Source organism: Colletes latitarsis, chromosome 12, assembly GCF_051014445.1.
Source record: "Colletes latitarsis isolate SP2378_abdomen chromosome 12, iyColLati1, whole genome shotgun sequence".
Classification (NCBI taxonomy): domain Eukaryota; kingdom Metazoa; phylum Arthropoda; class Insecta; order Hymenoptera; family Colletidae; genus Colletes; species Colletes latitarsis.
In genome coordinates this window covers 24,744,773-24,758,463 of record NC_135145.1, presented here as the reverse complement: position 1 = coordinate 24,758,463, position 13,691 = coordinate 24,744,773, and the positions used below count along the sequence as shown (strand labels likewise).

The 13,691-nt window shown below is 39.6% G+C and overlaps 1 protein-coding gene across 2 annotated transcripts in view; it reads left to right on the top strand.

The window, feature by feature from the left end:
• P130cas (Serine_rich_CAS and FAT-like_CAS_C domain-containing protein p130CAS) overlaps positions 1 to 13,691 on the top strand; it is an 83,785-nt gene that overhangs the window by 10,501 nt on the left and 59,593 nt on the right. Inside the window, exon 2 of one of the 2 annotated variants that reach the window (XM_076779846.1) lies at positions 4,058 to 4,546. In XM_076779846.1, coding sequence (XP_076635961.1) covers positions 4,502 to 4,546 — 45 coding nt within the window. In that variant the 5' untranslated portion in view covers positions 4,058 to 4,501. Of the gene's footprint in view, positions 1 to 3,977; positions 4,547 to 13,691 lie in introns of those variants that run through there. The other variant, XM_076779845.1, reaches the window with a different exon arrangement.

The following is a 13,691-nucleotide window of genomic DNA, read 5'->3' as shown; positions in this document are numbered from 1 at the left end:
AAAGCCCAGAGACCACTCGTGCCTAAAAGCACTTGGATCGGTATGTGGATCAATTATGCGAAAGAAACGTGGCACGAATTAACGAGACCTGGACCATAGAAAGAAAGGAAAAAAAGAATGATCAAAAGTGGAAGCATTCGAATCGTTTTTCTGGGATCCTCTTCTGCTTAATTTGCCACGACGCATCGCTTTGCACGCGCGAACCTGCCCAGCTATCATATTTATTTCAACGATTCCGCGAATCATCGAACCAAACTAATTGCATCGGCTAATGACCTCTGACATTGGCCGACACTCCTCGAGGTTGTATTTCACGTTTTCAGCATTCAATTAGCTCATGGAAGGTCTCGTTCCAGCGAGACATTTCTCGATATCTCCTTTCCAGGCTCCCCTCCTCTCGCTCCGTCATTTTATTCCGCCGTCTTACGGTAAAATTAACCTCCAGCCTCGTGTTTCTTGATCTCCGAGTAAAACGAACGTCCCGACAACCCCCTTACACCGATTCGCCATATTTCCTTTTCCTTTTTTCCTCCTGCCCTTCGTTTACCTCTAAGAGGTCATGTTTTATGAATGGACGTTCGAGAGAACACGAAGATTGCCACTTGGCGAATCTACTTTGTGGCGCGGAAGATCGGCAAAAACAGTCGTCGTCCCGCAGACTGTAAAAGGAGGCAAGTTCAAATTGCTGCACCACGCGCTCTAACGTATAATTTGCTTTTGTCTCGTATTTGTATACATAATACCTCCCTTTCGTGTAACAGGTAATGGTTTCAACAGCCTCGACCAGACAGGATCGAAATTATTCTTCTATTGTCTACACCGGGTATTTCAGACTTATTTTTATCCGAGGATCAATTCACAATCTACATTCCAAGCCCAGTGTTGGCTCCCACAAACTATTTGAATATATAATACACGTGCTGATGCTCTCTTCAGTCTTTATTCAGCGAGAGGATTGTTAATCGCGGTCACCATTTTTCATAATTTTCTTCTCCCATGATTCTTTCGTCCTTCTGTTACGCCCTTCGCGTAAACGAGCGTTTCTTGGTGGCCACGGAAGACAAGTGGCGGGAAGATGTTTGGTCTCTTTTCTCCCTCAAGAGCTACCCTTCTTGTCTTCCTCCTACGTGGACTCTTTTCTCTTCGAGCGAGTATGTTTTATGGACAGGCTTCCAGAGCTTTCGCAACTCTTCCTGGCCACTTGCTGTATCCCCCGCTGTTACCAACCTAGACGTAAATGAGATATTGGAATTAGAGCCAAACCCCCCGTGGAATTCGACGGTGAATTATTCCGGAAGTCGGTGACGTGGACAAAACCGTCCTCCGTCAGAGATGAAATGTAGGTCGTAGAAAGTTACGGAAGGTGCTTCGAGCCAATTCAGCCAGATTTCTGTAATTAATTTACCTTTTGTCTTAATGCAGTTTCTATTCAGAGTTGGTTCGATTGTCTTCCAATAACGACGGATCACACCAAAGCACTTCTCAGGTATAACGTTGCTCGAACCTAGCTATTATACGTGACTATCGATCTGTCGATAATTTCTATTGGAAAATAGGCGGTGGAATCAAAATAAAACATACAGGTCGAATACTTTTTAAACTATACTTTGTTTTTATTTGAAACGCTTGAACACGTCCATTCAGTTCGAAAGAAACTTCCAGAATGAACAAAGGTTAGTGAGGAAAAGTTCGTCACGTATGTTTTCGGTGAATTTAATAGTTTCCAAGAGATATTAACTTAGGTTCGGCTATATTTTATTTCGTAGGGGCACTATACATATTTAGGTTGCATTAGAATAGTATACAGGGTACTGTACACCTGGGAAAGATTTTAATGGAAGATTCTAGAAGCCAAAATAAGATAAAAATCAAGAATACTAATTTGTAGATGGAGATTTCGTTAAAAAGTTATTAATGTTTAAAGTTCCGCCAGTATTGAATTTTTTTCTAGGAAATGAGTAGGATTTCGGGGATATGTCTAATGACCAAAAATGATTGCAATCGACTCTTGCAGCTGACTATATTTTTTTTATAACGATTTGAAATTTTTTTTTTCGTCGAAAAATTTCACACCTTTTTGAATTTTTTTCTCAAAAATGCGTAGGATTTTGGGGATATGTCTAATGACCAAAAATGATTGCAAACGACTCTTGCATCCGACTATATTTTTTTTATAACGATTTGAAAGTTTTTTTTTCGTCGAAAAATTTCACACCTTTTTGAATTTTTTTCTCAAAAATGCGTAGGATTTTGGGGATATGTCTAATGACCAAAAATGATTGCAAACGACTCTTGCATCCGACTATATTTTTTTTATAATGATTTGAAAGTTTTTTTTTCGTCGAAAAATTTCTCACCTTCTCGAATTTTTTTCTCAAAAATGCGTAGGATTTCGGGAATATGTCTAATGACCAAAAATGATTGCAATCGACTCTTGCATCTGACTATATTTTTTTTAGAACGATTTGAAATTTTTTTTTTTCCTCGAAAAATTCAGGCACTATCCCCCTGTCGATTTCTCTTAAAAATTCGTTTTTGATTTTTAGTAATTTTATTTGACGCTCTACAGAAAAGTTGTGTAATACTTTTTTGTAGGTATTCATGAGCTCTACTTGAGAAAAAAGTTTCATTGAAATATATTCACTATTGTGGGAGTTATGGCTGTTTGAAAATTGGACTATTTTTATTGGGTTTTTCGCATTTTGTGGGGTCAAGAATCAACTTTCCGGATATTTTTCCAATTTCTACATATTCCTCATTCAAATACGCGTTGTTTGCTTTTTTAAACATTAAAATCCTTCAATCCGTTCAGAAGTTATGACATTTTAAAGATTCGCATGGAATTTCAGGGATGCATTTCTGGCTTCACATTAGATTTTCGGTAAACAATTTTTTTCTCGAAAATGCGTAGGATTTCGGGGGTATGTCTAATGACCAAAGATGATTGCAATCGACTCTTGCATCCGAAAATAATTTTTCTAAAACGATTTGAAAAAGTTTTTTTTCTGCCAAAAAATTTCAACCTTCCCGATTTTTTTTCTCGAAAGTAGGTAGGATTTCGAGGATATGTCTATTCACCAAAAATGCTTATAATTAACCCCTGCAACCAAAAATAATTTTTTCAGAACGATTTGAAATTTTTTAATTTCATTGTTTAATAACTTCTTAACGAAGCCTCGATCAAGAAATTGGTATTCTTGATTTTCGTCTTATTTTAGCCTCTAGAATTTCCCACTAAAATTTTTCCCAAGGATGGCCCAAACACCCTGTATATTCGCCACTGTAGTCGTCAGTGCATGTAGGCAATTTACTCTACGAAGTACAACTTCATTTCTGGTGATGGAGTCTGGTGGCATCGGGAGCTCGTTTGTATTCAACTTGTAATGGCTACTTCGCCAGACGCATAATAGTTGCATGTAAAGAGTCGCGTTGCGAACGACAAATTCCTTTCTCCAGCCGTTTCGCCCATACGTGGAATTTAAACACCGCCTTCGTAAGACGGACATTTGAATTTCGCGGAAAGTTCCCGTACTCGTGCTGACATCATGAGAGATCGCTGTGAAAGCGGCGAATCGAGTTAAAGTGTAAGGACCAACGTGAAACGGAACGTTGAATAAGTAAAACAAAAAGGGCCCGGTTAAAAATATCGGTTACGTCAACCGGTCCTTTTAAAGCGACTGGTCATGGCCAATAATATTCAACAAATCCAGTTTGACAATACTGTACTTCGTTTAATGTACATTTTAGAGTTATTATACATTTAGTTTTCCGTCAATATATTTCTAAGTGAATGAATCCAAAATTTCTCCAACTTTTTCGTCCTGGAACACCTGTTTTAAAGATATCAATAAGAATGAAGATTGCATCACGCAGCATGAGTCATACAAGCCCGATAAGAAATCCCAAAACAAGTAGATCTATTGTTAATTGTATTCAGAGTCGATAGTTCGTGACAGACAGAAAAAGGGGGCTCATTAATACGAGGAATCGGTAGAAATTAGAGCGATAATTCCCATGGGAATTCCTTGGAAGGTAGTCGATAGCGATTAAATTTCAGAAATGCCATGGTGTGCGCGTATGTCGAGGGATGATAGGTGTTCGGCGGTTTCCGTCGTCGCTCGGGTACGCTCGGCCTCAGCTGCACCGCCCGGACCCGTCAGTCTCGCGCATGACTTCGCGGAGGGAATACGTGTTCTGTCGTTCCGTCTCGTCGGCCGCGACGCGAAAAAAATCAATCGTATTTTTTTAAAAGCCGAACACCGAAACGATCATCGTATACCGTTAACGAGTGAAAGAGACGATCGGTCGGTAAATGAGCAGTGCGTCGATACGATTGTACAAGTGAGAAACGGTTAGTGGCTGGGTCTTTCGTGATCGATCCTTGTGTGTATCCTGTCAAGGTGTTTTCCTTCGTTCCCTTGCAAGGATATTATGCTACCGATCGCGTGTTCAGCAAGATCGTTTTGACTCGAGGGACAGTCGACCATAGATCTCCAGCAAAATGTTACCGCAGACTCCTGACATCATTCCTACGACACTGAATCAGGTAAGCAATAATTCGAGTATACTCGACTGGTTATTTCGCTGGTCTCGCGTCGTGACCTTCAACCTGAAAGTGTGCTTATTTTGATACAGCCGCGTCTTGCTCACGCGTGACAGTAAAAAACGGTTTATTTACGTCACGCGCGGACACGCATTGTTTATGTCTTCCACGAATTCCTTACGAACTATGTTCACCGTTGAATTTTAGCTACGTTTTTTCCCCCGTTGTCGTAACAGAAACTCGTTTCGTCGGTAAAGAGAAATTCGAGGAACGCTTCGACGTGACTCGCCACGTTTTATCGAACCTTTTGCGTTTTATGTGCGTTAATATCGGGAAAAGCGACACGGTCGCGTTCGATTTTATTGATTCGCTAACGTGACAAGTTCAGACCAGTAACCGCTAAGTGTGTACCGATCGGCGAGTTTTTCACTGTGTTTAATTGTCTTTCGAGAAACACGAGTCTACGAAATTAGTGAAAAATACTTTACAATTATCGATTCGTCGTTCGTTGCGATCGTACTATCTATTAAAGTGTCGGAACAATGTGCCACTCCTGTCAAGATGGCGTGGAAAAGACAAATATTTGCAATTCGTAGTTGTCGAGTTCGAGAGGATCGTCTTCTGGGAACAGAAAGTCACTTTGTGTCAATATTCTACACTCATAATCGCGGTTCTTCCTAACCTAATAATCGTCGACGGTGCTCGGCAATGGACGACAGGTTAGTCCATCGATAATGTCACATGTGTCGATTAATCGAATTCCATTGGATCGTTTCGATTGCGCGATCCTGCCATGCGTACTGTTCGTTCGCGTGAACAAGATTCAAGCTTCCTGACTCGCCAAGGATCGTATTATATGATAAAGAATACCTCGAATTCCGTGTCTTAGTCACGATTCGGGTTAAGGTTAAGTAGGATAACGTTTGGAATTATAATGATCGGTCAAGTCGAGATCATTGTTTCATTCCAGTTAGGAATTAGACTGATATCGTTTACCACCAAACATTCGTGCATTTTTTCTTATCGTTATTATTATTAGTTCGTGTTTTTTTAGACATTTATCATTTCAATTTCATTGATTTTGCATTTATACTTGTACATGACAAACAGAGTTGCATAATCCAATGTTGTTACTTTATTAATAAAGTTACTTGATAATTTTTATTAAAGTTACGTAAATCGTAAATTGAAAGTAAAACTCGGACATTTTTGGACCTTATAAAGCGATTGGTAGAGTAAGAAACGAATATAAACGAAAAATAAAGCTTTGTTCAAGGTTACAGGGTGTTCACCCCTGGGAAAAATTTTAATGGGGCATTCTAGAGGCCAAAATAAGACAAAAATCAAGAATACTAATTTGTTGATGGAAGCTTCGTTAAAAAGTTATTAACATTTAAAGTTCCGTCAGTAATGAATTTTTTTCTCGAAAATGAGCAAGATTTCGGGGGTATGTCTGTTCACCAAAAATGCTTGTAATTGACCCCCGCACCCGAAAATAATTTTTTCAAAACGATTTGAAATCTTTTAATTTTCTCGAAAAACGTCACACCTTCTCGAATTTTTTTCTCGAAACTGGGTAGGATTTCGGGGGTATGTGTATTCACCAAAAATGCTTGTAATTGACCCCCGCACCCGAAAATAATTTTTTCAAAACGATTTGAAATCTTTTAATTTTCTCGAAAAACGTCACACCTTCTCGAATTTTTTTCTCGAAACTGGGTAGGATTTCGGGGGTATGTGTATTTACCAAAAATGCTTGTAATTGACCCCCGCACCCGAAAATAATTTTTTCAAAACGATTTGAAATCTTTTAATTTTCTCGAAAAACGTCGCACCTTCTCGAATTTTGTTCTCGAAACTGGGTAGGATTTCGGGGGTATGTGTATTCACCAAAAATGCTTGTAATTGACCCCTGCAACCGAAAATAATTTTTCCAAAACGATTTGAAATTTTTGAATTTAATTGTTAATAACTTTTTAACGAAGCCTCCATCAACAAATAAATACTCTTGATTTTCGTCTTGTTTTGGCCTCTAGAATCCCCCATTAAAATTCTTCCCAGGGTTTCTAATAGGTATATGTATACTTCTTCCATTCTATTCCTTTGGGGTGAGATCGTTAAAAATGTACGATTTGTTCAGTGAAATTATTAGTAAAATTCAATATACTTAATTTATTTAGAAAATTCAAAGATGGTAAAAACTTTTGAGCGACAGTGTATGCATGTTGCAATTGATTTCTTCTAATTAATCGGTAGATTGAATACGCGACGACGGTGAACGAATAATAATTTTTCCTGACCCCCTTTCGAAATGCATTAATGTTTCATTCGATTCGTTTCGATCGATTAGGTCTACGATTTTTACGATACGATCCGAAAAAATCGAGAATCCTCACGCGCCAGCGATTTTCTAATGGCCACATTTTTTCATTCACCGTGGGAAGAAATTCTAAATGATGACGTTGCAATGATCATATGAGAAGCAAAGCCACGGAATTCCATAATGCTCACGTTTCGGCCTATCGGAGTTTCGTTGATGAATTATTATTCTACAGCTGGATTATGTCGGTAATATTAATCAAAAGGGAGGATATAGATATGCATATGTTTTAATACGTTGTCAGCGTACACGATCGATCGTATGTATGAACATAATGTATAATATACTTACGAACATGCTAATAATTACACTTCCATTGCTGTTATTTCGTTATAAAAAGCTTTGCTACTTAAATCGTTCTATTTTTACTATACAACCCCGGGAAAAATTTTAATGGGACATTCTAGAGGCCAAAATAAGCCGACAATCAAGAATACTAATTTGTTGATCGAGGCTTCGTTAAAAAGTTATTAACGTTCAAAGTTCCGCCTGTAGAGCGGCAATCTGCGAACAGCTGCGCATGAACTTTAAACATTAATAACTTTTTAACGAAGGTTCGATCAACAAATTGGTACTCTTGATTTTCGTTTTATTTTAGCCTCTAGAATCTTCCATTAAAATTTTTAAATTAAACAAATAATACTGAAGATGATTCAAACCTAGGATTACGACGTTCAATACGCATAAAGTTAAATTATGCTTATATAGACTATTTGATCAAGTTATTTTTCAGTCACTACTTTAAGAGACTGGTTAAATATTCAACCAAAAATCTAAAATTTCCAATGGCGTCTGAAAAATGCGGGAGCCTAGAATTTCAGACGTTTGCTTATGCGGCACAGCTATGCAAGATAATATCGCAGAAACGCGAGGCATCTTTCGCGTTTGGAACGTTACATCGCCTCCCACCGACTTCTGGAATCGTGCAGAGCGCACGCGATTATTTTATTTTGAAAACAAATTCCCTTTACAGGCATGCGGCACGAGACGACGTTTGGCGTCAGCTTTCAAAGTAATCGATAAGACTCGCCTTAAGAATTCCCTCTCGAGGTACGTCACGCACCTTCCACGAACGAAAACCTATCAGTGTCCTGAAACTTGGACGAAATCTGCCAATAAACGTATAGGATCCACTTGGTTATTTAACACATTCGGTGCCAGATCAAAATCGCTATTTGGCTATTCATCAGAATCGGCCATCCCTGGGAAAAATGTTAACGGGAGATTCTAGAGGCCAAAATAAGATAAAAATCAAGAATATCAATTTCTTGACTGAGGCCTCGTTAAAAAGTTATTAACAATTAAATTCAAAAATTTCAAATCGTTCTGGAAAAATTATTTTCGGTTGCGGGGGTTAATTGCAATCATTTTTGGTGAATAGACCTACCCTCGAATTCCTACCCCCTTTCGAGAAAAAAATTCGAGAAGGTGTGACGTTTTTCGAGAAAATTAAAAGATTTCAAATCGTTCTAAAAAAAATATAGTCGAATGCAAGAGTCGATTGCAATCATTTTTGGTCATTAGACATACCCCCGAAATCCTACCCCCTTTCGAGAAAAAAATTCACTACTGACGGAACTTGAAACATTAATAACTTTTTAACGAAGCTTCCATCAACAAATTAGTATTCTTGATTTTTATCTTATTTTGGCCTCTAGAATCCCCCCTTTAAATATTTCCCCGGGGGTAGCCAAACGCCCTGTATAGTATTTGATTTTTTAATGGGTTTGTTGAAATATTGCAAATTTCATAATTGCTAAGGCTGATTCGCAAACAATCGCAGGCATTCTGCGCGGACAAATGCAGGAGAATGGGGAATTTAAAATCGTCGTACGTCAAGAAGCGTTTGGTACGCTTTTCGACGTGAAAGAACGCAAAGCCCAACAAAGCGCGATACCGCCAGAAGTCGCGGTATTCGTGACGAGAGGTCGAGCGCGGCATCGTTAACACATAACGTGATCGTTAACACAAAGCACGCGCCCAAAGAATACTAAATCTACGTCGTTAAAGTTCCTCGTTCTTTTCCGCGACCGGAATATGTATGCACCAACGTTGGCTAAACATTTGTCAACGCGTTTCTAGAATCACATTTCTAGATGCACTTTACTAATTTTTTATATCTAAACGAGCAATTAGGTTAAATCTGGCAAAATAAATGTCTGATAATTAAAAAGTGATAACAGAAACTCTCGTTCCGATGGCGATTGACTAGCTAAGATCACTTTGTAGTCACTTTTAATTTAGTAACGAAAACGGAGAAACAAATAAATTCTCAACGCGTCCGTTCGTGCCATTGTTTCGATTACGTTGTCACGTTTATCGTCCATTATCCGTCACTTTAGCCAGCTTTCAAATCGTTCTCTTTCGAGCTAAACAGTTATCGCTATCGAAAGGATCGCATTACGTTCTCGTTAAGAGCTACGTCGTTTCATGGGGCGAGGGGGGGTGAGGGGAGATAGTTGGAGAATTGGACGTACCGCTGTGCCGTCGCGTCGATCGGACTTTCGGAAGATCGAGGCTCCGTGCCCCTAATGAGATTTTGCGAGCTACCGTGGAAGAGTTAGGGGCGGCCATGGCCTGTGATTTTCAGTTTAAAAGCTCTCTATATCTTTCTCTCTTGCCCCCTACCCTTCTGGTATCTTTCGTGTCGCTTAATCTTGCGCCTTAATGTGTTTTAATTTACCGTTACTCGCACACGTGGCTGTCCAACTCGCGGAGAAAGGCGAATGCGAAAACGAAGAGGCAAACGCCGCTGCCCTTCTCTCGTTTTACTGCTGCTGGGGAGGGGAGGGGGCCAGCATACGTTTACCAATATGTCCGGCGGGAAGAGGAGGGGGGGTGAGGGGGAATTGGGTACAGTGACACATGATTTGAGAGTCGTACGGTCGCGACAGGACGCAACTATCGAGATTTTATTGGAAAAATCTGGAAAAACTCTGGCAACACGGGTAACAGTTACGAAACGTTCATTCTGAACAGGAATCGTACGCAGACCATCGAGAGAAACACATAACTTTTACTTTTTGTAGTATTTTTATGGAAAACTCTGGGCTCAGACAAGTTATTCCATAGCTTACTACATATTTGATATGTTTATTCCTTTCACTGATTAGCGAAGAATATTTGTGTAAATTTTCCGATCGTTTTCTAAATTTGCCTTTAAAATTTCTTTAATCTTTGCAACGAGACTTTACGAAACGTTTAACTGCTATTTTGCTTACGTTTATTTGCATAAATTGAAACTGGGACAGACGCGCTGAATAATAATTTAGTATTTTGCATATGCACTTTGCACTTGAGAAAGAAAGATATCAGCGATGCAGCCGTGCTACCTTGCATCTGCATCACTTCGCGTTTCAAAATGAAAGTGACATAAATTAACTATATATATAGATAAAGTAACTTTACAAATTACTAAGTAAGGGAAAAATTATTACAGTTTGATTGGGGCGTTCTACCTCATCCTCCATACTTCCCAGAGTTCCACCCGATTATTACTTGTTCGTCCATGGTAAATCTTCCATAAGCGAAATAAAAACGCACCTAGATGAATATTTTGCAAGTTATCCTCAACAATTTCGGAAAGAGGGATGGAAGAAGGTTAAACAACAAATATAATATAAAAAAAAGGGAAGGAACTTGTGGGACGAGCTAATATTTGGAAAGATTTTTTTGGAATAACGTAAGCACGATTTGTACGGTATTAGGAGAAAAACGCGAGTGGATTTCTAATCTAACGTGACATTGACCAGGGTAGAAAGGACCCCCCAGGTCGGGGCGGCTGGAGAAGCCTGGAATCGATCGGTCTCGAGGCAAGCAACCAACCCCTATATCCCACCAACGTAGACGTCTTTCAAACGCACCCTGGCTTCTCCCTCTATTTTAATTTCCAATCGTGTTTGAGTAAAATAAACAATGTTTCGGTAAATTATATTTGGTAGCTCGGGAATTGAAACGTTGGCGATAATTTTTAACATAAGTAGGCAGCTTAAAATAATCGGACCATCTACTTAAATGTCTTTATCTTACGATAAGATATCTAATATTTTAAAAGCTCCGAAATAACGAACAGATAAACATACCATCGAAATATTATATTAAGTAACCATTAACTTAAATGTTAACTTAAATGAAAACTAAATCACAGTATTTACATTACATTGTAATTAAATGAATTATATTTCAATTTTGTTACCAGCAGCTTGCACCAAAAACTAGGGCAATTTAAGCAAATAGAAAAACAAAGAAATTGAATTAAATGTTTTATTTTGTAATTTTTAGGTATACCTCTTTAGTTTGGACTTGAAAAAGGAGCTCCTGAGATAATAACTGTCACAGTCGACATAGGAGTGCAAAGGGTTAAAGAAGATAAGGTGTACATCGATTACGATTGCATTTATCCTCCCAACAGCCTCTGAAAGTCGTAGATCGTTGCACGAACTGGGTAATCAGTCGAGGGTCACCGAAAGCTTCGGTACAATTAAAATCGAGGGGCCCGGCGTGGTGGATGCGGGGCTCGCCCTTTCTATTTATTGCCAGCGTGCATTACCGTGTCACAAGGCGATAAGAGAACAAAGGTAACGCTACTATCGTGCGTACAGCTCGTGCGGGAGAAGCTTGTTGCGCCATTGCTCGCGAGAAATCTTTATAGCGCGGCGATTGTTCTCGCTCTCTCGGCAAACGTTGAACGTTTAGTTAGCAACAAGTAGTCAGACTCTAGCCCGCTTCGTACGTAACCGTGCACGACAATAGAAGGCTCGTGAAAGTGAGCGAGCACGAAATCGATCTTCTTTCGCTGAAACGGACGAATCTCGCGGGCTTTCCAGTTCTTCCATAACTCTCTTCGATCTACCAGCAACTTTTACGAGAAACGAAGCCCGCCATATTGGCGAACACGGGACGTAGAAAAAAGTTTTAATAGAATTCCTTCTCGCGAATCTTTCGCCCTCCTTGCAGCCAGTTTCTTCGATTTAAAGGCGTACGGCGGGAGCCATGTTCGTTTCAACTTCGTCGTTCGACCTGCGAACTTTCATTTGCGTGTTCCTATCGGCTCGATCTTACGGTGTCCCAGAAATATCGCGGAATTTTACTTACTGTCAGTCTCCATAAGCATTGGAGGCAATACAATAGTCGAGGATCGCTGAAATGTCGTCATATTGTGTGCCTTTCATTGCAATTTTCAATTTTGGGAGGAGATAATAGTCGGATAGGCAACGACAGCCACACTTTTTCCTGTTCCAAACGTTGCATTACACCAAGATAATAGTTTATTGAGATCTTCCACTACGACATAAACAATTATTGCCATAAGCTTGTAGCAACATCTGAAGCGTTTCTATCGCAGTTTTACCGAGCCTGAAACAAAATTTAACGTTTGCTCTTTGTTCCATTATTTTTGTGTCAAGAACTTTTGATTGCTTTATTCGATTTTTCGCATTTGTTGACAGTTGTTAGGAGGCAAATTAAGCTTTGAAAAAATAGCAACACGAGATAGATGGCGCTTGCACAGCTCGAGTTATGAATCCTCTGAGAACTTAATGAGGATACACTGAAAGTGGAGGTATAGATTGACCAGTAACAGTTATTGCAGAAGAGAGTGACTACTGGCTAAGGGCAGACTGCTGTTACATCCCTATTCCTCTTCTTCTGTAAGTGTGGAAGCATCGCGTGGTTGAATAAAGGAGAAATGGGCGCGATTCGATAAAGAATGTCTATCGCGTTGACAAAAGAAGGTTAGCATTGTAGGAATCTTCTTAGAGCGAGGCCAGTGACCCATCCATTGTGCTACCCTTGGCACCCCTACATAAAATATTTGGACAGAACTTCCGGACCGCGACATGCCGGTGCCAGGACAATCTCTCGCGTCTCTCTCGTCTCTCTTCCTCCGTTTCGATCTCGATTTCTCCGGATAGTTCCACGGCGGCCCCTTTGACCCCCTGGTCTTGTATCTTCTTTCGTAGGAAAAGTTTTTCCCTCGATGCTCTGGAACAAGCTTGATTCCGTAGTTGGACGATCAGAAATACGAACGTCCCGTTACGTAAGTACGGATGAATGCTGTTCCAGAAACATGTACATGCGGATTTTCCAGTAATCGTTCGGTTTTCGCATACTGATGCGCCGGAGATTACTTTCGCTCGATAGAATTTACGAGGGAAACACTCGATCGCATCCCCCCCCTTTTCCAAAGAATTTCAACCTCCGATTTATTGCCACTGTTTTCGAAGTTGCATTAACTTTAAATATTTCTCGTTTACTTTATAGTTGATGAAAGACCGTAACAGAATTTATAGCGTTCTTCTCTGAGCGAATATCCCGATATGCAGAATATTCGATGGCAACACGAATGGCGGATTTTATTTTGTTGGAAATGAAGCGCCTAGAGTTTTGTTCAATCATACGCTTCTGGGCAAAATTGAATTCGTTGAAATTACTATTTCGGTAAATTGTGTCATCCTTGTATGTTTAATAAAAGGCAAATAAAATTGCCTGAAGAGAAATTGTTTTAGATAAAAGAAAAATGGATCATAGTTTTGTGAGGTCATCTCGATTGAGAAACTGAAGAGCTTTTTATCGTAATTATCCTAGATTTTAATTTAAAGTCGTTTTGGAGAGAGAAAACCGGGAATTTTTGATATATGGGGGATTTAGGAGACGAAGCACAACATAATCCATGGCGATGTTCCCACGGTCTTCGAGATTCTTCGCACACGCGAGCATTTCTGTGTACCTCTGTCCGACATGCTACGATTTCAAGGTGTTCAGGACCTG